The sequence below is a fragment of the Akebia trifoliata genome, chromosome 11 (genome assembly GCF_017979445.1).
Source record: "Akebia trifoliata isolate Shusen 1 chromosome 11, ASM1797944v1, whole genome shotgun sequence".
In the NCBI taxonomy this organism is placed as follows: domain Eukaryota; kingdom Viridiplantae; phylum Streptophyta; class Magnoliopsida; order Ranunculales; family Lardizabalaceae; genus Akebia; species Akebia trifoliata.
In genome coordinates, this window is record NC_141385.1 from 40,725,140 (window position 1) to 40,752,127 (window position 26,988).

Sequence of the window (26,988 nt, forward strand, 5' to 3'; positions counted from 1 at the left end):
ACAATGCAACACCTTATAAATAACTGACAAGTCAGTCATTCTCTCCTCTCCAATGAGATTAAGACAGATCTTCTCAATCCCTCCCTTCTATATTTTCTTCTTTCTTTAAAAAAGAAAATAACATACATACAGGGAACATTAATGGCACTATTATAAATAAAAAAAACAGAAGTGGATATGCATTTTGCTGAAATTACTGAATCAACCATGTATTTTTAATATTTACAAAAAAGGCCATATACCCAATTTTGTAGTTATACTTTTCCCCAAAATGATTAATCCTGAAATTGCACATATAACTGCTTTTATATATATATATATATATATATATATATATGAGTCAGGATCCATAGACACATAAAACTTCAACATGTTTTGTCTTATATGAGCAAAAATGTTTGGAATAGACTGATTTTTGTTGTCTAGTATGTTGCCTACCGTTCGTGACCCTACATATATAATTTGACTGGTTCGGTAATTTTAAAAGAAATTGAAGCAAAGACGGTAAAGGCCAAGTAAACATATTAAAACCAAGTCCCCCACAAAAATAAATTCTACAAAATGGTGGAAGCCATAATTATAACAACAATGAAAAATAAAGAAATTAAAAAAAAAAAAAACAAACAAGCTCATTTCTTCCTTTCAAGTAATGAAAGATCCATCTGCAAAGATAATTTTTAAAAATGATTCCTGTGTTGTAATATTTTTCCCAACTAAATAAATTAGAGTTTTGTGAAAATTGATTTCTTTTTTAGAGGTATTGTGCTTGTATTCTTTCCCTGTTCTCTTCCCACCACAGCTTCGCATGCACTTCCCCAAACCTTTCTCGACTGTGAATCAGACAGTTAAAAGTCATTCATCAGAATAATATTTCAAGGTATGATCCATCAATTTAATACTCCTGATTAAGTCATTAGTGAGCTAAAAAATTAAGGTGTCTACGTAAAATGTGTTTATTGGAGAACACACATTGGGCAGGGCACCATACAGAAAAACGGCTTTAGTTAGGGGGAGCCCTATGTGTCTTAAAACGCCTTCCAAAACACACTACATAAGCACCGTTCTATTGGAACGGGCCACCATTCTGGATCCTGGTTCTAAATGTAAATTGTTGGGGGTAGCCATGGGCAGCATTGGGGTAGTCAATGGATTGGATCAGACCCAAAATCCAATCCATTCTGAACCAGTAACTTCAGATCTGGATCTGATACCCTTGTGGGACCATGTCAAGAATGTTACCCTTACCCCCTTGGGGGTGTAAGGTGTAAGGGTATGGTTGACACAGAACAACTATAGTCATTATAATGTTTTACAACTGCAAATCAATAGCTGATATTTCATATAAACAGCTATAACAGCAACTGGTTTATAGAAGAGATCTTATATTGCCAAACCAACTTTTTTTATCACAACAAACAATGAAATTATATAGGATGTTTGGGCTGTGCAAAACTATTCATGTTTTTTTCTTCTACAACAAGCCCTTTGGCTTGGCTTTCTAAGCAAGAAAAGCTCTTCAAGCTCTAAAGGGGGGACAGACTTGTTATGAGAGTGACAAAGGAGGAAATCAAAAGTTGGCTACTGTTGGATTGTCATCGCAATCGCTTCTTCTCTTCTTTTTATTATTATTATTATTTCATTTGAAAAACTGTTTTGGTGTGTTAATATAGTTTTATTAATCGATTTTGTAAAACAAAATTAATATGGCACTATTAACATCTAGTGAAAAGATTTTGGGTGCGAAGCAGTAAGAATAAAGCAGGAAGCATGACTTTTCATTACCTGAATCTAACACGCCGAAGCTCCCTGGTGCCATCTTGCAATTGTCGGATAGTGATGTAGACTCCAGGCTCATCTTGCTCCACCCACTCTGTCTCCAGGTCGCTAGCATTACTAATAGAAATCGAGGCTTCGTCTCTAGATGAGGTTGTTGTCCTTGATGCCTCCATAGAAGATGCCTCCCCTTTGACACCCGTACCATGAACACTAGGACCCGCACCGTAGTGTTGGCCTCCATGTTCCATAGGGTCAGAAGGGAAATATCCTTTACTCCCCGAAGGTCTGTAACAGTTCCTCGGTGTCCATTCTTTGTTCATTGGTGGGGTTACGGGACTTTCCCGAGCAGATCCAATCCTGGAGTAGGAGGAATCTCTCTGCAATTTAAGTGTAGACACATTTTAGTAACCAAAAGATTTATTTGTGATCCTAATCTTACATTTAAATTGGACTGTTTAGATGTGTGAATTGAGGTAGAGAAAGGAAGAAAAAAAAAACTACAGTATGATGAAGACAATACTCCCTACAACCTGTGATCCTATAATCTTATAAACTACATTAGACAAAGATGTACTCAAGGTACACCAGACACCAAAATATTTTACCAACTAGAGACTCAAACCCCTCATTGGTCTTCGTATGAGTATAAATTGAGTCGCCTCGGCTCATTGACAGTTGCATTTGACAGGAAGTTTCTTTGATTCGATGCTCCATATTATCGAGAAGGAGGTTCACTCTATTCTTTTTTCGATAGATTTAAGTATAAAGGCACAGTTTTGGTTCTAAGGAGGCCTGTTCGTAAGCACAATAGACTGTCTTCAATAGCTGATACAAGTTTTAGAACAGGTTAGGGTGTGTTTTTATCTGTTTTTTGGTCATGGAAAACCCTAATACCAGATGGGGAGAATTTGATTTGTAACTATATTATATTATTATCAATGATAAACGCCTTAAAAATGTGCCTTTTAGAAGATTTGAAGTTTATCTCACAGTCCATGCAACCCAAACACTGATATCTAGTGGATATGGTCTAACTTCAACAAAACTATCTCATCAATTGACAAATTGAAATTACAAAACAGAGTAGCTATTAAATGTGAGCCATATTACCTCGTCTTCAGACCTCGGGGGAGTATGAAGAGCTTGCCTACTGAATCTCTGAACATTGTAGAGCTCCATTATTCGATCATAGTTTTCACCCCACCATCGCTGTGCTTGCCATTTATTGAACATCTCTCGGCTTCAAATTAACCAAAATAACTTGTCAGATTTGTGTTCAATTTCAATTTGTTTTTCTCAGTTATCAAAGAGAACTGGAGCTTTTAACCAATCCCCAAATATATTTACACCTATCTGAGGTTCTCAGTTGTCATTGAGATCTTAATTTATCAAAGTACCAGAGTTTCTTATACCAAATCTAAAGACATATGCACAAATATCTTTAAAGTTGTACTAAATGCTCATTATTGTCTTAATTATCAGAAGATATTGAGAGGCCAGAAAGATGTCCCACCCTCCCCATGCCTGTATTCCCATGTGTAAGCCAATATCTCCTGATAACTACAACCACATGATGTATATGATTTTCTAAGGTTAGAAATAATTATAATCAGATAATTATTGTTATCTAATCAACCAAGATTTTGATAGTTGAAATCCCTAAGGTCCCACCCATCAAATGGTTGGTCCCATGCACTTGAGCCTAGTGGGTGCACATGGGATAGTCAGGAAACCTGAAACAATTGGTTTGGCAATTTAACAAGGAGTAAGTCTAGCCTTATTAATTCAGTAAAATTTCAAATCTTACTAAGGATGTAGAGGGCAAAATTTGATGAACTTTAGAAAAATAAAACTTAAAAAAAGTTATTTTAACCATAAAATTAAATTTTAAAGTTTGAGAATTTGGTGGGTGTTGAGTAGCCGCCCATTTTCAAGACCTTTGATCAGACCTTAATTATTATTATTTTAATTTTTTTTATCTGAGTTGTTCAAAGGAATTTAGAGGGCTGTGGTGTTGGATTGCAAATTTGGTAACCAATTTGAGCTCAACACCCTTAATCTTGCTAAGTAAAGAAGGTGTTTCTCTTTAACAAGGGTGAATCCGGCCAACTACCCAACTCTTTATGCCTTTTACTCCCACGTGGCACGTCATTTGTGTCCACTCTTTGGCCACAAAAACTAATCTGATTTTTAAAGGCCAATCCTAATAAGATTTGTTTCATAGATGCCCAATTGTATGGTAGAATTCATCTTCTAAAGAGGTTTGATATGGAAACATGGATAATTATTAGTAAAATGTTACCTGAAGCGAATTCTCTTGAGATCATTTCCTCCTTGAGGAAGAGACACAAAAGTGATGTGAACACCTGGCTCAACCTGAGCCATCCATTCCTTGGGTTCATCATCCTCCTCAAGAACTACGTCACAAGACCTTGCAGAGACAGATTCTAAACCTCCTGGTGTTCGGTCCCCCATCAATATTCCTCTGAACCTTGAGTCGGATCCCGAGGCCGTGTGGTGGTCCCTATTCACGCTTGGGAAGTCCCATGCAGGGGTTGAACTCGAGCTTCCACCTACTAAGTAAGGGTAATTGACCCCTTCAGAGACTGTGTCAAAGTCTGTGTAAGGTCGCTGGCCTTTCTTGTTGTAGCTGCTTGAGCCTGTGCAAGGCTTGCATTGCTTATAAGCACCAGAGAATTTCAATGCCATGTCTTTGATCTGCATGTATGATAATTAAAAACAAAGGTTTGATCAAACAAAGAGATGATCTCAGCCATCCAATAGAAAGGGTTGAACATAAAATCAAGGTTGGCTCGACGGTTGTGATCATTCAGGAATTAGACGAGACAACCTAATTAAAAATAAAGAAAATAAGTAAATGATTGAGAATAAATAAAAGTTAGGATGACAATGGAAGATCTCATTGTTTTTATTTTATGTTTTTGCTAGATTTCTATTTTGTGGGTTTAAGATTTTATATGAACCTAATCATAATTGTAAATAACCATTGAGATTGTTTGAATAAAAGTGTTGTATTTTAATCTTTAATTGGGATGTGAAAAATAATTTAAGAAATTAAAATGTAATAAGTAAGAGTTGGGGTGCCAACAACATGTTTGAAGAAGATAGTTGGCAACAACAATGATAAGCAGTTTTAGATGTCGGGTCTACATGACTTGACAGGAGAAAAATAAACGAATGGGATGGGAAGATACATGTAAGAAAAATCAGCATTGATCGTTAGAAAACAAGACCTGATCTCTAGAAAATCAATATTTTTCTCATCTCAATCGTACTTTTAATGAGACGCTCAAACATAATTTCAAGACATAAAAGTCTAAAGAATAATGTAGCTAATCAGATTAACATTTTTTTTTTTGAGTAGAGATTTTGTTGGTTAATATAAAGCAAAAAAAACACCCAAGGTAGATACGCAATTTCTTTTGTCTTTTGTGAGGTTGAAACCATTCAAAAGCTGTATTAAATAAAGCAAGTCTGTTTGACCATAAAAAAAAAACAACTAATTTTTCAATGAAAGTAGACAACCATAGATCTTTTCTTTGTGTATCCCGAAGAAAAAGAATGTGCACTTGCCACATCATCCACATATAGACTGTATCAGTTTTAAAGCCTAATTTTATCACAACTCGAGAGGAAATCCTATCTTATAATTTTGAGTTGTGATTGTTTGACCCAAAAATTTTCAATCAGTCAACGTGGCAAGTGTATCAGATAGAATCATAGATCTTTTTCTTCGGGATACACAAGAAAAAAGATTTACGATTTGGTACAGTTGCCGCATCAACCGAGTGAAAATTTTCATGTCAGAAAATCATTATTCTATAATTTTGCTAAGAATCTTCTCTTATAAATATAAAAATAAGGATGTTTTACTAATTAAACCATTTAGTTAGGGTGTTGAAAAAAAATCTCTAAGATAAGTACCCTTGCAAGTATTTTCACCTACTTCCCATAAATGTCAATTCACTGAGTGTTCGAAAGTGTATGTAGTGGGGAAGACAAGAATTCCAAGGTGGGCCCAGCCAAAGCACTTGGCTTGTCTCTCGACACGTTTCTTGTCTTTTCTAAAGATTCACATCTTATTCTTATTCAAACATAAAAAAGGGCCCTTGATCTGCTTGTATATCTTTATAATATAATTTCCAAATGCCTTTACGCTAATTCCTGAAATGACTTGGCGGGAATAGAGGTGACCTTTTGCTAAATTGACGAAAATACCCTCATAACCTTTAATCTATCTCAATACCTAGAAAACATGCTTTGAATAGATAAATGACAATCTTAAGTATAACTAACATATTCTTTAAGTTCAATCCTAAAATATTTATTTAAAAAAAATAAAAAATAAAAACCATTCCCTCAAAAGATATGGATAAGATATAATAATAAATATATAGAAAAAAATATTTGAAATATACACGTGTCACCTTGAAATATGTATTAAGTGATTATAAATTGAACGTGTATGATACTGATAATGATAACAATTTGACAGGATTTGTCAACCAAGATGAAATCTCACCTTATCTATGAAATTTAAAAAATCAAAAAATGTAATTGACATTATGATTTGCATATACATTTAGCATCATCCCTAGAAATCTAGAATACTTGAAGAAAATATCATAATGGAATAATTAAAAAAAAAATATTCTAAGAAAGAAATAGAGTCAATTTATTCACAAGGGTAACATACACTATTTTGATTTTAAACTAGTTTCACTTTTACCATGTAAATCAAATGTAAGTATTGGAGGCCCATCATCATCTAAAAGACAAGAGGAAGTGACTCTTAACTTTAAAAAAAAATTGAAAATTAATGTAGGCATATTTTATGACATATGCCCCCAAACTAAAGTGTCCAAGGGATTTAAGAGGCCAACTAGATATGTTCAAACAAAATACAATTCCTCCATTGGTCTTTGCTACAAAGGGTGGCCAAGGCTGGTTGTTTCACATCCAATCAATCTCTTTTAGTCTTTTTATACCTAAAACCTTCACCTTTCCGAAAAGCCTAAATAGTAGCTTCTTTAAGAAATTACCCAAAGCATGCTAAAATCTAATGTGTATTGGTGTCGTGAACAGACCAATAATGTGAAACCAACCAATCCACCTTTGTTATAAATTTCGAAATTAATGCAGCCTTCATTAAAGCTGATTGCAAGATGTTATAGATAGGAAGTTAGTGTTTATAAGCTCTTATTCAATTAGATCTTAATGATGTAAAAGATGATGGTGATGTGTTAGATCAGAATTTTATGATATTATAATAAGAAAGGGTCTTGTAACTGTTTGATTGGATGACTGTGCCATGAACCTCATAAAATCAACCAAAAATGTGCGCTGATTCTAACTGATCAAATATTCATGGAACAGTGTGACCAAAAAGACTGCCACGTAGCCGAAAAGATACTTGGAGTGGGAGTTGCAACAATATCCCTGAAATTACAGGATTCTTCATTCCAACTCAATATAGTGGTCCAAATGGGGTTTATCATCAACTGATAAAAGGGCCCAATTATTAGAGATTAATTAATAAATATTTGTTGCTTTATAAAGTTGAAAGAAAAAAAAAACCGGGTTTTGTGGTCCCCTTCCGAGTCACAGAGATTGAAACTGAGTGTTGTTTTTTTGTTTGTTGTTACGAGGAGAGAAGAAACCAAAGAATGAAAGAGACTGAAAAAGGAAAGCCTAGACATAGAGAGAGTGTGTATGTGGGGAGAGCGCAGAAGAACAACAGAGTTACAGAAGAGAGAGAGGAGAGGATTCGAACCTGCGACGTCAGACTTTTGACGGCTTCTTTCGTACTTGGAGTGCCACGCGTGCCTTCTTCCCCTTGTTCGTCCTCCACCAATTGCTTTGAGCACGCTATGCATGTCAGCATCTTCTCTCCCTTTGTATTTTCCTGCAAAAATAGAGTTTAAAAAAGAAGAAACTCAAGATAAACCAAAAATAGAATTTAAAATTTCGCCCTCAAAAATTGTAGAGAATTGCAAATACGCCACCATCTCTGATGAAAAACATTGAGGGGCAGATTCGGAATATGATTTATGAAAAATAAATCAAATAATTGAGGAAAATGCGGGAATTTTTGAAAGTTGGCACTTCTTCTTCTCTGGTGCGTGTACTTTTAATTTGCGATCCGAATAAAATATAAGATCCGTTTAGCCGAAGTTTCTGACAAACACTATAAAATGATAAAATAGGATAAGCTGTCCTCCCACATTTTAGGCCATTGGATTTCCTCGAGATCACAAATGAAGATCTTGAAGAATATCCAAAGCTCGAGAACATGAATCAATGGTTCACCATGGACCGCCAGAGACGAGAGAAGAGATACAAAGAGACATCAAAATAATTCTTTGATTGATGGTGGTTTTGGAATCTCTCTGTCCGTAGAGTGCAAATGGCGACAAAGCGTTTGATAAAATGACAGACAGAAGAAGCATCCATTGATCTTTTGATGGTTGATTTCGGTGTTCATCTTAATAGTTACTGTTACTAACCTGTGTGAGATGACTAGACGAACTGTTCGTTACTTCTTTTGTTGACTGGTGGTCTTCTTCTCTTACCAGGCAAAAACAGATCTTCAGAGCACAAAGCTTCTTTACTCAAAACGAACAAATCTGCATTAAAGCATCACTGATGATCGATTAAAATGGACATCTTCTCCTCCTCTCTCTCTCTCTCTAGTTTGATTTTCAGATCTCCAAGCGATCAAATAAGCATTTAAAGAGACTTTCGATGAGGACTTTATTGCAAAGAACGGGAAGAAAAATCAATTGATAGGACGTTAAATAGAATTTTCCAGATAGGTTAAGATTTGAGAATGAAGAACAACGTACCAAAGAGAAGAAAAAAAAAAGGCTGGATTTCAACCTCAATCGAATCGCGAGTGAGATAATCACTGAAAAAATAGATAAAAGTAGAAATTGCTTATCAGTCAGATTAAACAAGATAAGAGACAGAACGATTTGAAATCTTCTTGATCTCTACTGATTTCAAAACCTCTCTGTAGAAGAAAGCAGAGGAGCTGATTTCTTCGCTTTTACAGCTTTTTACCTTAATCGATCCTTTTTTCACAGAGATTGGCTCTGAATCCAGCTTAAATCGCTCGATTGTAGACTCTCGATCAAGCAAATTCTTCAATGTCCCATGTAAAAATGAATATATATATTTTTTTTCTGTTTCAACTCTATAGAAGAACAAAATGAAAACCTAAATCTTCAAAAAGAGGGGGCGAGAGGGGCGAAATCTCTAGAAGATTTAGAGATATCTTTTCTCTACTAAATTTAGAGGAAAAATCTTCATAGGAGAAGCGATTCCAGCAATTTCAGCTGAATTTGGGGGGTTTTGGAGATTTTCTGAAAGTTCAAAAATGGAAAGCGTTAGCTGTGTTAGCTCCGGTTTTTACGTTTAAGACTAAAAATGGAGGATGAGATTAAACACATTTGATTTGCTGCATCTCTGGTATTTATATAGTGAAGGACGGAACGCCGTTAATTAACGGAAATGGTGTCGTTCAAGACCGTTAACCGTCTTTGAGATAGCGTGGGACTTATAAGAGTAAGACAATAGTTGGATTATTTAGACCTGCCCCCTCCATGTTTTAGTGAATATTTCAGATACCCCTGTGTTTTTTGAAATTGATGAATGCAACCTTGACCTTGGTCTAAGACTACCATTGAATGACTTGAATATCCTTGGTTAAAACTTCAACCTCTTTGGTTAAAACAATTAGGTTGATTTTGCCAATTCGAACATTGAGATAGAAATTCCTTTTTTTTTTTTTTTTCTACCCTCTCTAAAATCTTGTTAAACATTGGTAAGGGATGATGCCAGAGCTATGTTACCTAGTTCGTCGGTTCACTCTATTCAAAATCGAGTTCTTGGTTCGTCAATCTAGAACGAACTCTATTCGTAGGGGATAAGTATTGATAATTCATTTCTTGATTAGCTTTGGTTTCTTACATAGGTTCGCTAGTTTGATTTACTTGTACATATATATAATTCAAGTATACAAGTTATAAGTACAATTATAATGTTAAAAAGTTTTGAATTAAATAAAAATAAATTAATAAAATAAGTCAAATTTTAAATATGAACAATGAACAAAAATATAACAATTGATTTGGTTCACCGAACCAATTCGAATTATTTTGTCGCTGAACGCAATGCTTTGGTTTCATCGAACCCAACCAAAATTAGGTGGGTTTGTTGTTCACTTGATTTTATGAATCTAGTATGAACCATATCAAGAATGGGTTCACTTCGTGTCTGTTCGTGGTTCAAACTAGTAGTAATGAATTGGGTAACAAAGTGCTAGAGGGCTTCCCTATGGAAGATTGTAATCTTCTTAAGCTTAGGTTTGTTTGATTGTGCATGAAAATGAAAATTAATCGAAAATTATATTTTTCATGTGTTTGATTGCATTTTTTCCAAAGAAAATAAATATTCTCCCTTTACCGAAAATCTAGCATATGCTCAATTTCATTTTCTCACTTATATGTATGAAAAAAAAATGAAAACCACCCTCAAAATTAATATCATAATTTCTATCATTTCATTTTCCTTCTTCCCCACCACCACCACCACCACTGACACCGACACCATCTTTCATGTTGACGACTACCACAATCGTTGTCGCCGTTGTTGGTAGTCCTATTTTTGTTTCCTTCTCTTCTTATTCTTCTTTCATCACCACCTTCTCCTTCCCCTTTTCTTCTCTTTCTCCTCCCTTCACCCCACCTCTACTCTCTCCCCACTTCCTTTCTATTTCTTCCTTCTTCACCCTTTTGTTTTTCTTCCCTTGTATTTTCTAAAAGTAATCAAACAAGAAGACTTTGATTTTCTACCCCATCCCATGGATATTAAAATCAATTTCATGGAAATTGATTTTCCATGTTTTTAAACATACCCTTAATTTATTCTTGGAGGGGGAGGGGGATAAACAAAAATTCCAATTCACTATTTATTTTAATTTCAAATAGATGAATTATATATTTAATTATAAAAATACCCTTCTTAAAAAGTGATGCTAAGTAATGAACAATAGGAGGTATTTTAATAATTTAAAATAATTGCTTCCATGTCGAAAAAAATTTGAATTTTAAAAATAATATTATCATTTTCCAAATAAAATGAAGGGTGTGTTGGCACTTGATATGAATATTTCATAGTCTTTCTCTATGTTTTTAATTTCCCTATTTTAACCAATTCAACACCTTGTATTAACCTCTTGTGACATTATTGTTTAAATATTGAAAATGAGGGTGTTTAGGTCATTTTACTAGTCCCTCATAGAAGACCGAGGTCAAGGATATATGATCATTTTGAGAACGCAGGGGAGGAAACACCGGACATAATTGGCTTTTGATTTTAACAACCACCAACTAGTCCTTCTCACACATTACTAGGACCACAGCCAACAATAGTCCCAAACTACAGTCTGCTGTCTCCATCTTGTTTGTCACACTAAGTTGGCCCCACACGAATAAAAGAGTCAAATAAGGATCGGACGGTCACAGTCATTCTTTCGTAGTGATCTAATCAAATTAGGGGCCCCACTCTCTCTAATTCGAATAGGCTTCTCTTTGTGTACCATTATGTTTTTGGTAAATGGCCATTTATGACTCTGGCAGGGCCTGTATCATGGAAGAGACTTTATATATATGTATGTAGGGTTGTATTGTAATTTATAATTATAATATTTACGATTTTAAATGTTTGGCTTATAAATTAAAATAGTCAAACATTTGAATTAGTCACAAAAGTAGTTTACAGGTTGATGCACCCCATTCTTTTTGTAGGAGTAAAAGCTCTTCCAACATTTCGAGATGCGTGATGATTTTGATTAATATCTTTGATCGGCCCATGGTTAACTCTGGAGGGGATTTGCAATTTGACTTCGAGGTTCAAATCAGTTTACATATAATCGTTGTAGATAGCTTCTTCTACCTTGGGTGGGAAGTCATGTGTCGTCTTGTTTGAAAATTAAAGATCCTATGCACATCACTTGACATTACTTACCTAGGTGATCGCTTACCTTGTGTGCTTAGAATTCCTCGTGTAAGACCCAATTTGATCATTCCATGAAGACTATGTACTTAGGGCACTATGTAGGAGATCTACCCATGACACACTTGGAGTTGATATCTTGGTAACATGTAGCAATATGTGGTAAAACTATGCACGAAACTTTGAAATTGACATGTGTTGACATCTATGAGAATGATACGAGTAGAAACACCATCCATTACAAGCAGTAGTCAAAATAAAAACATATAAATGTTAAATAAATAAATGTAAAGATACATAATTCTAGTTAAAATTACCCTTATACTTCGTCAAAATTATTATTACTTTAATCATTCTAGTGCATTAAGAGTGTTCTTGGCAACCAATGAGAGAAGCAAGCATTAGGAATTGGTGATAAAAATGATTTTGATAAGTAGAATTTTAGAACTCACGACGCTTGCTCATGTTATTTATATTAACCCCCCTCCCCCACCATTTAATTATGTGTCTCACCAGTTTAGTTTTTAATATGACTATATCTTATGCAACTCATAATCAAATATGAAGGTCATTTTTTGTTGTTGTTTAAGGGGGGTATTTGAACTTGTGTCCAACTAGTAGGATCAAGTGAGTCAAGGATTGGACCACAGGCATATGGGTCTCTCCCTTGGGCATGTGCAACACCCACACATCACACACACAAATAAGTGAGGGTACGCTCTCGCGGGTGATCTCAAGGAGCCATTGCTCATACTGGGGATTGAACACACAACCTACGTACTCTCGCCACTTATTGAATTTGCAATTTCCATTGAGCCAACCCCTTGGGGTTAATTCTAATTACTTTAAATTTTAATTCTAAAACTAATCAATTCTATTAGGTATATTTGATAATACAATACAGATACTGTAAACATAGTGGAACTCAGATCCATTAGTCAACAATTCCAACTTCGATACAATATTTTCATCTACTCAATAAGTGAAAAATTAGTTCAAATATATTATCATAACCATTGATTGTCTTTGAAATTTTGGGTTTATACATTCATTGCAGCTGTTATTGGCCTTCTATCATCATCATCATCGTCATCAAAGCCTTATCTCAAGGAGATTGCCAAAATGAATCCTTATTTTTGATTCATTAATCTTCTCCCGTTGAAAGTTTGTTCTTCATTTCCACTTTCACCATTTCAATCCGTTGATACATAAAATGATCTTATTATAACGTTCAAATCTTTGGATGGACGTTCAAATGAGTTTAACCATCACGAGGAATAATAATGGTTGAGATTTAAGTGAAACATCTTGATCAAGAGCACAGTAACAAAGTTAGGGGAAGACTTTGAATATCGTCAAAGTATATAAAGATTCTGTAGCAAGTCTTGGTCGGAGCAACACTTAAGCGTGGGTCAGATTAGTACGGGTACGGGGACATGGTTGACGGGTCACCAGATAGGACCGGTGACAAACCGTACAACTGTCTCTCTTAAGAGCAGTGTTTTGCAGAGAAATGATACCGGTTATGGTGCCGGTCACAGAGGGGTATGGGTTACGGTGTGGCTGCTTTTGTGATGTGTGAAGGAAGAGAGAGAGAGAGAGAGCTTTAACTTTAGATACCATTGTCCTTAGCTTTATTCCCTTGTTGCCTGTCTTAAAGCATCGCTTGGAATGGCAGGACAATTCATCTGAGCCTTGTTTCTTTGATAAATCATCTCTCTCTATCTATCTTTCTCTCTCTATTATTTTTAATCACTAACATATGTCTTACACGTGTCATAATCAGGATGGTTAAGCTTTCCCTAAAGAGCTTCTCAAAGATCTTCTAAGCCAAGAAAGGCATAGTCAAAGTCTATTTCTTTAGACCCATAAAAAAAACAAAAGTCCATTTCTTTAGTTGTTTTTATTGCAAGCAAATTCAAAATTCCCCTTTGTCTTAAAGCTTTGGACATTGCTGTCCGGACACTTCATGCCATGTGGCATATTCTTTTGGGTCCCATTGTTTAATATAATTTCGCCCAGACCAAGAGCATGGTTTCAAAACTCTGTCGAGACATATCGTCCGAAACGTTTCGATATTGTCCAATAATGAGACCGATGGACAAGTCAATGTATTTTACGAGATTTAAAACCCACATTCATTTTTCTCATATTATTCAACGAGATAACTCAATCTTGATCACAGATGAGATAAAACATCAAAACGAGTTTTAAAACCATGATCATGAGTGATATTCATTTGTAGGAATGCTTGATAGGAGATTTCTTGAACTCCAATAATTAAATATCACCAATCGAACTAAATTAAATTGTCAGTTAAGACTGTCAATGGGTCAGGTTTGAATCGATCTAAATTAAATTGGTATAAAAATATAAATAAAATTCATATATTTAAACAAAATATACAATTTAATTAATATACTTTCTTACATTTTATATTGGATTAGGAGACATGATTGATCCAGAACTGATCCAATAGATTATCACATTAGAATTTTATCTGATCAAATCCTTATCGAAACCCAAATCTTCAATCATCATATTTCGTTATTGGATCGGATCGAATTTTGATTTTGACACGATTCATTTATAGACCCTAGTATCAATCAATCCACCTATGAATAGTAAGACTTTGATGTCTTAACAAATTTATGCAACTTTAGAACATGTTTTATGTGGGACCAATCATCACCATCATCTCTCTCTCTCTGTTTAGATACTAAGAAGGTTCTTTGTCAAATAATGTGACATAATTTAAAGAAGATAAAATCATCATCATCCTTGTTTCAAGAGTAGATCTCAATCCCTAAGCCTTTTCTCTGTTTCCAAGGTTTGATTACTTTGATTATGCTTCTTTTGGTTATTTTTCTCATTTGAAATATTTTATACAAATATATATAAAAGAGAACCAAACACCTGAGGTGGGTCCAACATCCATCCATCTCTACTAAATGTCTCTTTCACAATGTTAGATGTAGCTTTATGTGGATGCATCTTATTATATTTTTACTTTCTCTTGGTTAAATGGTATTTTGTCCTCTTTCACTTTCTTACCAGACTTGCATAATTAAGACTCCACTTTTGCAGTGTTTCTTACGGCATTGCCGGTTCTATTATGGTTCTCAATTGGGTGTGTTTTGGCCCATTAACCCACTCCACCCAACCCGATAAAAAAAAACCATGTCAATGATCCGAATCTGTTTTGGGGATGGATAAAATTCGATTTGATAGACAAAAATATAAATAAACTTCATATATTTGAACAAAATTTATAATATTATTCACATACTTTCTCACATTTTATCTGATTAGAGCACTATTAATACAAAATCGATCAGATAGGTTATCAAATCGGATCCTTATTGGAAATAATCATTGATGAATGAGATGAATTACAATTAAGAAAATTGTTTTTTTTTTTTTGTTGCATTTATTGTAATTTAGTGATTTCATAGCAAGAAATGTGATTTTTAATGTTCTAATGGTGGAAATTAATTTTAGTAAAATTAACCTTTTTAATAAAAAAAAAAAAAAGACTTTTTTTTTGTTTTTTAATTTGAATTAAAAGAATCTATGAGACAGAAGAATCGTTCATGTTTCTTGAAGATAGTCCTTGCAAAAAGTGCAAGAGATACTTGTCTAAGATTCAAGTAAGTCTAGATTCTTTATGTACTTGCCTCGTAGTAGGGCATTTAACCTCTTTTAACCAAATGAACAACTTAAATGGTAATTTAGACATACCCCACCATGTTTTGATAATATCTGAAATACCCCTGTGTTTACAAACTGATGTCATTTCCCAGGATAAAATGACCTAAATGCCCTCATCCTCAAACTGTAGTTAAAAAAAAAAAAAAGAAAAAAAAAACTTCTTGAACTTTTCTCTTAAAATCATTCATCTTCAAACTCTTCAACCTATAAGATAAATTGTCTTTAGTTATTCAACCTTTTGCAGGAAACACTTAATTTTTCTATCCGAAAATTTACTATCTACTTCTCGAGAAAAAAATCTATCGTGTTAATGAAAAAAAGGTTAAAGGAGATAGAATCTTAAGATTGGAAACTATGGTAAAAATATTTATTCTAGAGTTTAAAGACCATGGAATCTGGGGAGAAAAAACAATGGTTTTTTGCTAAAGGAGAATGATGATGCCATTTAGGTATTTTCCATTAGCCTCTTAAAGAACACCAAGGTCAAGGAATATGTGATGAATTTGAAAACACGATATTATTTCAAATATATAAACCACCTTTCATTAATTTTAAAATTAAAATAAAACTAGATAGTTACTGATACTGATCTACCAACCTCATCATAAGGTCTGATTGTCAAAATCAAAATGATCAAACGGTCCAGATTACAAGTCTTTGATGTACACATGACAAGTGGTAGGACAGCCAATGAATCGGGTTCGGAGCCAATCTGGGACCAATTTTATAAGATTTGGAATGGATACAAAACCAGCCCATTACTGTATTGGATTGGGTTTATTGGATCATAATTATAGTGGGCCTTAAGTACCTTTATGCAAGCTAGTACAGTTGACGTAATTTTAGAACTCAAATGCTACCGATTTGACTTGAACGAGTCAAATGGAATCAATAGGGCTATGGTGATACGTCCCATCACCAATGTGTAGGGGTGTTAATGGTATCCATTTAACCAATCCAAAAACCTGAAAATCCCTATTCCGGATAAGGTTTGTCAATGGATCCGGTTTTGGATAGGATTGGTTTTGTTTTGTACCAATCCGATAAGGATCAGTTTTTTATCGGATCTCAATATTAAGATCCGGAACAGATCCCCCAGTCCAATAAGAATGGGATCGGGTCCGGATCCTACCAAGTCCGACTTGATGTACAAAATCTAAGTAAACTTTGGATATTTAAATAAATATATAATATAATTTCTAACATTTTATTGGCTATCATCCTTATCAGATAGGGACATAGTCAAATGTGATCCAATGAGATATCAGATCAGACCCTTATCGGAATCTAAATCATCAATCCAGACCCAAAGTTATTTGATAGGAACAAATTGAATTCCGGGTCAGATTTGATCCATTGACAACCGTATTCTGAATCATTTTTTATTGGAACCAATTAAAATATGGTATCTTGGAACCAAATCAATCGAGAACCAAAGTCAATAGAAATAAACTCGAAAACAAGAATCAAAATCATTTAAGGAGGAAAATTTTGACATTTTGATTCTATTAATTTTAGAATCGGAACAAGAACCAATAATATTTTAATGGTTCCAATTTCTTTACGAACCGTACCTGAATCAGCCCATTCATATCCATTAGACTCCATTTTGTCTCGGGCCAAAAATGGGTTCAAGCCAGTGACTCAAAATAACACTTGAAGTAGCATTGTGTGTGCAAAGAACCTTTGATTTTCTCAAGTGTGAAAGACTTGTATCTCGAGAAAAAACATCTATGATTTTCTCCGCACTTCATCCACAAGCAGTGCTACTTAGAATCTTATTTTAAGTCACTTTAGAATTTTTCTTAAGAATTCCATACTTGCAGATGATATAAGGGTTTTTCTAGCCTCACTATGAGGTTGAGATAAAAGGAAAAAATCACAGATTTTCTAGAGATGATCAAGGAAAAACACAATTTCTTAGCCATCAGTACCAACCTTCTAGGGATTAGTACAGTTTTTTCTAAAGATACATTTTTTTTCTTGGAAATCTCTTACATATCAACCATCATTAGCCCAAACCTGAGCTTCTAAACTCGGGTTGAGCTTCGGGTTAGCCTGATTTAAGTAGTTTTTTATGGATTAGGTTCGTTAAACAAGTCTAATTTGGTAAAAAAAAAATTATATCTTAAACAAGAAACAACTAAAAGATAATTTAAAATATAATTAATATAAAAATATGTATATTTAATTAGTATATAGTCAGGTTCGGGGTTGAGCTGGGTTGCTCGAACCTTATTAGCTCAAATTTAGGTCGGGGTGCGTTATTCTAACCCTGGCTCAACTCATGTTCTATATAACTCTGACCAAGCTTGCCCATTAATTAGGTTGAGCTCGGGCCAGCCCGCCCAAGTTTCAGCCCATTGGTGAGCCTCGACTGTAGGTTGAGCCTTTTGGGATTGATTGACTCCGAAAATCCAAACCGGATTAGATGGGCATGTGCCGATCCGATCCAAAATCCGGTTCTAGAAATCATGCTAGTGGATGAGAATGGAGAAGTTGAAAACTGAGAACTTCTTCAACTAAAAATTAAAAAATCCATCTTTTATTCGAGGAGAAATAAAAATTTCCCCAGGTGTAGGGGTGTTAATGGTATCCATTTAACCAAACCAAAAACCTGAAAATCCCTATTCCGGATAAGGTCTGTCAATGGATCCAGTTTTGGATTGGATAGGTTCGATTTTGCACCAATCCGATAAGGATTAGGTTTTATTAGATTTCAATTAGATCCCCCGGTCCAATAAGAATGGGATCGGATCCGATTCCTACCAAGCCCGACTTGATGTACAATATCTAAATAAACTTTATATATTTAAATAAATATATAATATAATTTCTAACATTTTATTGAATCGGGACATGATCTAATACGATATTAGATCGAACATCTATTGGAATCTAAATCATCGATCCATACCCAAAGTTATTAGATTGAAACAAATTGAATTTTGGGTCTAATCTCATCCATTGATAACCCTATTTTGGATCATTTTTTTATTGAAATTAATTAGAATTGGATCTCTTGGAACCAAAATCAATAAAAATCATCCAGAAAACAAGAATCAAAATCATTTTAAGGCGGAAATTTTGTATGATTTGATTCTGTTAATTTTAGAATCGGACCAAGAACCAATAAGATTTTAATTATTCCAATTCCTTTAAGAACCGTACCTGAATCAGCCCATTCATGTAAATTAGACTCCATTTTGATTTCTTTTTTTCTTCTCACTTGTATCTCGATGAAAAGCATATATTCTGTGGACAGATCCATGTCAACAATGTGTGAAACGATGTCAATTTCAATGTTACATCAACATTTTCCTTTTACAAATAACCATGATTAAGAATTGAGTCTTATAGTGACTCGAAATAACTTGAAGTAGCATTGTGTGTGCAAAGAACCTTAGATTTTCTTGAATGTGAAAAACTTGTATCTCGAGAAAAGCATCTACGATTTTATATGCCCATCATCCATATTGTTACTTCGAATGTTATTTTAAGTCACTTTAGAAACACATTTCTAGGGACTATTACAATTTTTTGTAGAGATACATTTTTTTTTCTTGGATGAAATATCGACCATCTATTTGATGAAGAGTAGGGCTGCAACCTAGGTGGGTTGGGGTTAAACCCAGGCTCAACACAAGTGACAAAATCCTCAACCTAAGCTCAACTTAATCCAAATATTGAGACTAAACTCATTCATCCAAGCTTGAGCTTCTAAACTCGGGTCAGTCCGATTTAGGTAGTTTTGAATGTGTTGGACTCATTGAACAATCCAAATTTTGGTAAAATGAAAATTTTAAATCTTAAACAAGAAACAACTAAAAGATTCTTTAAAAATAAATATAAAAATTAATTAGTATAAAAATATGTATATATTTTATTGATTAATGCTAGAGTGATCTCAATGGAGGGCACACTGGGGACATCTTGACATTGTGGCATGCGCATGCCTATAAATGTATTTTTTTCGAGATACGAGTAAAATAAATTTATGGACATGCACACACCACCATGCCAAGGTATCTATCATTGAGGTCACTCTTACATGACTCTACATTATTATATATTGGGTCGCGGTGTCAATGGGTACCCATTTAACTGGAATCGAAAATCTCGATTCTAGATCCCTTTTTATTGGAGTCGATTAGAGTTGGGTTTAAAATAGAATTGAACAGATAAGAATTGGAATCGAATCGTGAGTACCCGGAACCGATTTATTTTGTCATTTATTTTCATACTATAGAAGATTTAAAGTATTTTTTATTTCAAAATAAATGCATGTTATATACAATTCTTTAATTTTTCGTATAAATTATCGATTGAAACTTAAAATGAGTTATTCTTTTAAAAATTTACTATTTTTAACAAAGATAAATCATTTACTTTTGAAAAAAGTCAATAATTTTTATTTTTAATATAACAAATTATAACTAAGTTAATAATTTTGTTAATAATATGTTAATTTTTTGAAGGAAATTTTTTGTTATAATGATTTGAAATACGTTTTTTCTCATTCGATTCTTAGAATGGGAACTAATGGGTACTTGTGATTTTTGGTGGTTCCGGTTCTAATTCCATTTATTTTGAAATCGGACCCGAACCGAATTAATATTAATGGTTATGGTTCTAAGTTCCTTAGGAACCAAACTAGAACCGACCCATTGACACCCCTAGTATTGGTGTCCGGTTGAGCTGGATTGCCAAACCCTCCACGAGTTTAACTCGAATGAAGGTCGAGGTGGGTTATTCTGACCCAGGCTCAACTCATGTTTTACATAACTCGGTCAGTAGGTTGAGTCGCTTGGGATTGATTGACTCGGGCCATCCAAACCGGATCGGATAGGCATGGGACGATCCGATCCGATTCAAAATCCGGTTCTAGGTATGCTACGCTAATGGAACTGTGGAAGGATGTCTATCAGTGGATGAGAATCGAGACGTTGAGAACTTGATCAACTAAAATTAAAAATCCTTCTTTTATTCGAGGAGAATTAGAATTTCCCCAAGTTTTGATCTTTGTTTGTCTTTAATCTAGGGTTTTACGAGAAAGAACCAACAAAAGATGTCTTACCTTCTCCCTCATCTGCACTCTGGTTGGGCAGTGGATCAGGCGATCCTTGCAGAGGAAGAACGGCTCGTTGTCATTCGATTTGGTCACGATTGGGATGAAACCTGCATGCAGGTCTCTTTGAACTTTATTTTTGAATTTTTAAATTTTAATTTATGTTCTTGAATTCTGTTGTTTAATCTCGAAAACCCTAGATTATTTCTTATTCTAACAAATTCACATATGTTTGTCTTTGAAGAATTCGCATAAACCCTAATGTTCGAGTCTTTAGATTTTTTATCCGTGTGATTTTGAGATATGATGCGAGGTATTTTTTTATTGTTACAAATTCACATCTGTTTATCTTTGAAGAATTGTCATAAACCCTAATGTGGAATCTTTAGATTCTTTGATCTGTATGATTTTGGGATTTGATCTTAGGTTGTTTCTTATTCTTACAAATTCACATCTGTTCTTCTTTGAAAAATTCTCATAAACCCTAAGGTTGAATCTTTAGGTTCTTTGATCTGTATAAATTTGAGATAAGATGTTTCTTACTGTTACAAATTCACACCTGTTCGTCTTTGAAGAATTCTCATAAAACCTAATGTTGAATCTTTAGATTCTTTGAACTTTATTGCGATATCATCATTGGTTGTTTCTTTTGTTACAAATTCACATCTATTCGTCTTTGAAGAATTCTCATAAACCCTAAAGTTGAATCTTTAGATTCTTTGGTCTGTATGATTTGTTGTCATACGAGAACATCCATCATCTTTTTACTGAGATTTGTTGGATTTGCGTAGGAAGTGTGCATGACCTAATGTTATTGAACTAATCTTTGATGTCAATTGTTACAACTACTCCCTAAATCTGGATAATGAACGCAGCAGGTGAACACTTTGGGTTCTCTTGTTTACATTGAGTCCAAAACTCAGATGCAATGATAAGTGGGAAACAACTTGCTCGTGGTCTAGGGGATTGACCATTCTCAATTCAGATAACCTCACCCAACTCAGGGTTGGCGATGGCCAGGCCAACATAACTCGGGGTATGTGATCTGATTCGTATTTGACATGGTCTTTTTATGGTCCTTTATCTCTTATTGGCTTGGGTCCGGATTGGTGAAGTCAACTCAGGATTGGCGAGGGGACAATCCGTTCCCTTAAACCATGGTTGTGGTGCAATAATGCCTAATTTTGGTGAAGATTAGACAAGGGGTTCTCCACCATTGGATGGGTGCACTGGTGCAGCTACAATAGCTAATCCATGGGCAAAATAATATGTTTGACTACTTGTAATTTAGAAACCTTGTGAGCTAAAGAGAGTGAATTGGTTATAAATTGACAAGGTCAGTTAGCATAGCAAATTTACTAGGGAGAAGATGTACAAGAAGCTTTTTATGAAGGAGATGATTGAAGAATCAGATCCGAACATGACTAGATTTATTGTTCCTTCCAAGAATGGAAAGGATTGTTCAATATGCACCATAAAAAAGAACCCACTAACTTTGATAGTGATTTTACACACTAGCAGAGGGAAAGCCTTGAAAACGTTTTGATAAGCTTGAAATCCTGAATATTTTTATCTCCGGTAAACATTTTATTAATTAGACACTGTAACATACATTTGCTTATACAACCACCATAACTACGACAAAATGTTTCGGTGTATCTCAACAAATGATTCGGTGTATCTCAACGCATCTTAATAAACTACTACATATATATAACTACTACTCTAATAAGCCCTTTTCCAGGTTTATTGTCTTAAGTTGTTTGTCTTACAAACCTATCAAAGGTGGATGCTAGAAATGGCTAATTTCATAATCTATGCTTTTCCTAATTTCACAACTAGACAATAAGACCAAAACTCTCCAAGTGATTAAAATAACATCACTTCCCTTCTAAGTTTCTCCATCCAAGAAGAAAAGGAGTGAAAGAGAAACAGAAAGTAATCGAAGCTCCGTCAATGGCTTCTCTTATCCTTTCAAGGGTTTCTCCAACTCCCACTCCTTCATGATTCTCTTCATCATTCTCCAGTGGCCTCCCAATTTGGGATTTCTAATAGAAGTATTTAGTAATCTTGGTAAAGCTTTTTATGAAAATCCATTTCCAAGAAAATGGTAGACGTATTTTCTGGGTACCAAATCAGCGGTCCTAGTGCTTGAAACATTGCTCATGTGGGTTTTATCCGGAATTAGCTCAGTTTTAGACTTTAGTTTAATACATTAGCTAAAATAACCAAATTTAATAAGAATATGTCCTAAAACATGGTTTCTTCTTCCTTCTTCACCATTTGTATTATCTTATCTTATTTGAAGAAAACCATCTTAATTCTGTTATTAAATAAAAATCATAATTGGTTATTTGAATTTCTTTCAATTATGGAATTTAATAAAATTAATTTCCGGTCACCTGGGAACTGTGGGACTTTGGGAAATCTGTGGCCCAGATGTTGAACTTACCATTTTCCAAAGAGACCAAGTATGATCTCATATCCAGCTTGTCAACCAAACATATCTCATATCAATCAATTTGTTCTTTTTTGTTTTTATTAATCCCCAACCTGTGAAAGGTAGAAAGATAGCAAAGGGAGGACTTACCGACTCTTTAGGGGTTTTCCATCTTGTAAGTTCGAATTTGCTGTTAACGAAAAAGTGTGCTAACTAATAAATCAATGCAGGATGCCAGTGTATAAAGAAAAGGGTAAAATATAAAATCTTAACCGTATAACCACTTCTCCTGCAATTTTCTCTCCAACTAACCAATCAAGTGATGCAATTCAATACATGTGGTATGATGCCATTGGTTTAGCAGCTTAGCACATTTTCAAATGCAGAGCACTAAGTGGAACTTGTTCACTTGCAAAGTATTTATTTATTGGGTTTTTCTTTGTGGGTGTTTTGCAGATGGATGAGGTGTTGGCTTCAGTTGCTGAGACCATAAAGAACTTTGCAGTGATCTATCTTGTGGACATTACGGAGGTGCCTGACTTCAACACCATGTATGAACTGTACGACCCGTCGACAGTCATGTTCTTCTTCCGCAACAAGCACATCATGATTGATCTGGGTACTGGAAACAACAACAAAATCAACTGGGCCCTCAAGGACAAGCAGGAATTTATCGACATCATCGAGACTGTCTATCGTGGGGCCAGAAAGGGTCGGGGTCTGGTAATTGCTCCCAAAGATTACTCCACCAAGTACCGTTACTAGGTCTACGTTTCACTATATTATACCGACATTGCATTTGGGATTTAAAATCTCTAGAACTGGACTTGTATAAGATGCATGAAATATCCCATGTTTGAATTTGTCTTGCTGGATGGTCACACCTATGGTGGACAATCTAATTGCATTCTTGGTGATCATCATCATCACCATTATCAGTATAAAATGAAAACCTGTTTTCACTTCACGTCACCCCTATGTCTTCGTGTCTTTAGACTAAAATCTCTGATCTTGATTGGTGAAAGGTTACTGTGAATTTGTCTGTTTTTTTTTTTTAAATCTTAAAACTGTGGGAAGGCAAACTATGTTTTATAGAATTGAATGCAGGGTAGTCAATAAATATTATTGTTGGAATTGAATGTAGCAGAGATCATAGTCGCCAAGTTGGAGAAGGGGTTTAATATATATATATATATATATTAAAATGAAAAAAATGTATTCATAAGGTAAAGTATAATATTTTAGATATTTATTCTAAGTGTACAAAATATTTTGAGTGCAAAAAATATTATTGAATATTTATGTATCATAACATGTTCGTACACATAATTAAGCATTTTATGATTATAAAAAAAGGAAGTCTAACCATTAAGGAACTTTTGAACAAAATAACACTATTGAAAAAAAAAAATTATAGCATCAAGTATTATCATCAAATCCTACAATAAAAAATATGAATCTTAGTACAAACAATCATAAGTTCATAAAAATTAACCAGACTTAAAAGAAAAAAAAAAAAAAAAAAGTGAGTGGTGGGGGGTGCATTTTGAATAAGAGTCGTGTTTGAAATATTAAGACGTGTGTTTTTTATTTTAATATTTAAAAAGTGAGTTTTTATATTTATTGTTTTAATCGTTAGAGATACAAAGTGGAAAGGAGTAATTGGATTCCACAGTTTTGGTACCACATATTTTTCATTGGGTTTCCCATATTTCCATCTATATCTTATATTTGGCAAATAATATAAACTAATTAGTTAATTAATATTTGATTCTGATTAAGTATCCGACTATTTATCCAACTTTTAAAAGGATATTCGTATCTCTGACTATCGACTGCTTGCTCTACAATGGATTGAAAAACAAAAGTAAATAAATTGACAACTTTCAAAGACTGATTATAGATCAATATTATATTAGAAAGAAAAGATCCAACTTTAATCTCCAAATCTAATTTACCCAAATAAAAGAAAAAAAAAAAGATTACAAAAAGGAAAGAAAAATGAAACACCCCACCCCCAATAGGAGTACATCTCTCTCTCTCTCTCACTCACTCACACACACACAGATACTCTCTACTTCTTCCTTGATCTTCCCCACAAAGAATCCCAGAACACAGGCCAATTCCTCTGAGCTTCAATCCATCCCAAAAGAGATCCTTCTCTCATTGGATCCCAACTAGTCGACACAATCCCATAACTCACTCCCAACAAAGCCGATCCAAAGAAGAAAAATGACACAATCAAGGGTACCCAATTTGGTACATCAATCTTCAAACCAACTTTCAGATAGTAAAACAAAGGGAAGAACAACAATCCAATAAACAATGGAATCCCAACTGAAATTCCCATTCTACCCATCATCCTGTTTGTCACCACCTCTGGAATTACTCCTCCATCATCATCTCCATCTTCTTCACCTTCTTCATCATCATCATCATCATCTCTCTTTGGGTTCTTGATGTTTCCATCTTTCTTCTTTATTATCTTCTTTGGTGAAGAAGGACCAAAGCCTCTTGGACTCTGTAAAGCTGCTGATAGGAATGTTGATTGGTGATTGGGGAATTTAGTTTGGGTGATTGGTAATTGAGAGATGGATTTGTTTATGGTTGAAAGAGTTTTTGTCAAGTGTGGAGTGCGTGGGAACGGGCAGGACTCCATGATTTTTGCTTGCTTTGTTCCGTCTCTTATTTTGGGCTTCTTATATTGGGAGGCTTATCCCCTTGAAGATATGATGAAGTTGAATTTACGAAAATAGCCCTTTAAAACTCTTAAATTGGTCCTCTGGATCTAAGCAGACCCAAAATCCCAACTGTTTTGATCCGATAACTTTGGGTCGGTTTGGATTCCTCTGTAAGGATTCTACAGGATGTTGATCCATTTCAATGACCGAACAGATCATCCATTTTTTTTTATCAACATTTTCCTGCTCCAATAAGAATCCAATCTTCTTATATTTGAGAAAATATTTAAATTATATTATATATTTTTATTTAGAGAGCTGCTATTGCCACACCAACTTTTACTAACACCACACCAAATTCTATTCCTGTGTAAATCATCAAAGAATTGCACACAGTTGGTGTGGCGTTAGTAAAAGTTGATTTGGCAAATAGTAACTCTCTTTATTTAATAGATGTATGATGTGTTAGTTTATATGTCAAATTGGATTCAAGTGCGACGGGATTCAGGGTCAGGCTAAATTCAATCCACCGCAAATGGATTTTGGTGGGAATCCACAAGTTGACCATCTACACATCAAAATTCAGCCTAGCTAAGTCATGATTTTAAAACTCGTCTGAAACCGAGACGTATCACCCGAGTTAACTCAGTATCAAAGTTGAACAAGATCAAATCACAAAGTCACTTTTTTTTATCGAGATTTAGGACTCACGTTCAATTTTTTGATTTTTTGAATGAGATGTCTCAAACGTATCGGAAAAGTTGTTCGAGATGACTCGGTATTGGACTTGGACGAGACGAGATGCGAAATCAAGTTTTTAAGCCATGAGTCAAGTTGAATTTGGTGAGATTCTTAAGAGGCATATATGTTGGAATCGCTCACACCAAAAAAGTTTTAAAGGGTCAAAATCGCTTTTAGCAAGCACTCAACTTTTGGGCTGTCTCTAGGACCAATCTGATCTTCCACCTCAAACTGATTCCATATGAATTGGATCTGATCCCTTTTTGATTGTTTTTTGGATATTATAAAAATCAGATTGGATATGGATCCGAACAAATCTTTTGGTATATAGAATACAGATAAATTTCATATACTTAAATAAAGAGTAATGATTTTCTGATTGCCTCCTCTGACATAAGCCCTCAAATGTGGCATGAGAGAAGTGAAGATGCACAATTATGTATCCCGATGAAAAAGATTTGTGCTTCTAACTCATACAACAGAGGGGGCGTCAGAAAATCACAACTCTTAAACAAAATATAAGAGTCTTGATA

The 26,988-nt window shown here is 34.5% G+C and overlaps 3 protein-coding genes across 5 annotated transcripts; 1 reads left to right on the forward strand and 2 right to left on the reverse strand.

The window, feature by feature from the left end:
* Positions 1-491: 491 nt before the first annotated feature.
* On the reverse strand, positions 492-9,247 carry BRX (DZC (Disease resistance/zinc finger/chromosome condensation-like region) domain containing protein). The gene is made up of 8 exons (XM_086459822.1): positions 8,860-9,247; positions 8,643-8,704; positions 8,304-8,423; positions 7,571-7,702; positions 4,079-4,494; positions 2,887-3,016; positions 1,783-2,153; positions 492-830 (listed from the first exon to the last, which is right to left on the reverse strand). Exons 4-8 carry the CDS (start codon positions 7,679-7,681, stop codon positions 752-754), a joined length of 1,107 nt encoding a protein of 368 aa, XP_086315948.1. The 5' UTR covers positions 7,682-7,702; positions 8,304-8,423; positions 8,643-8,704; positions 8,860-9,247; the 3' UTR covers positions 492-751.
* Positions 9,248-20,450: 11,203 nt separating this feature from the next.
* LOC147391677 (thioredoxin-like protein YLS8) lies at positions 20,451-24,005 on the forward strand. 3 transcript variants are annotated; one of them, XM_086458967.1, is made up of 3 exons: positions 20,566-20,713; positions 21,469-21,629; positions 23,490-24,005. In XM_086458967.1, the coding sequence occupies exon 3, from the start codon at positions 23,490-23,492 to the stop codon at positions 23,796-23,798; it is 309 nt and encodes a 102-aa protein (XP_086315093.1). In that variant the 5' UTR covers positions 20,566-20,713; positions 21,469-21,629; the 3' UTR covers positions 23,799-24,005. The 3 variants fall into 3 exon arrangements, with proteins under 3 accessions (XP_086315091.1, XP_086315093.1, XP_086315092.1); XM_086458966.1 differs by having other exon boundaries at positions 20,568-20,713; positions 21,472-21,629; XM_086458965.1 differs by lacking the exon at positions 21,469-21,629 and having other exon boundaries at positions 20,451-20,713.
* Positions 24,006-24,909: 904 nt separating this feature from the next.
* On the reverse strand, positions 24,910-25,728 carry PAM68 (PAM68-like protein (DUF3464)). The gene has a single exon (XM_086458964.1). The coding sequence runs from the start codon at positions 25,690-25,692 to the stop codon at positions 25,108-25,110; it is 585 nt and encodes a 194-aa protein (XP_086315090.1). The 5' UTR covers positions 25,693-25,728; the 3' UTR covers positions 24,910-25,107.
* Between the last annotated feature and the right edge of the window lie 1,260 nt (positions 25,729-26,988).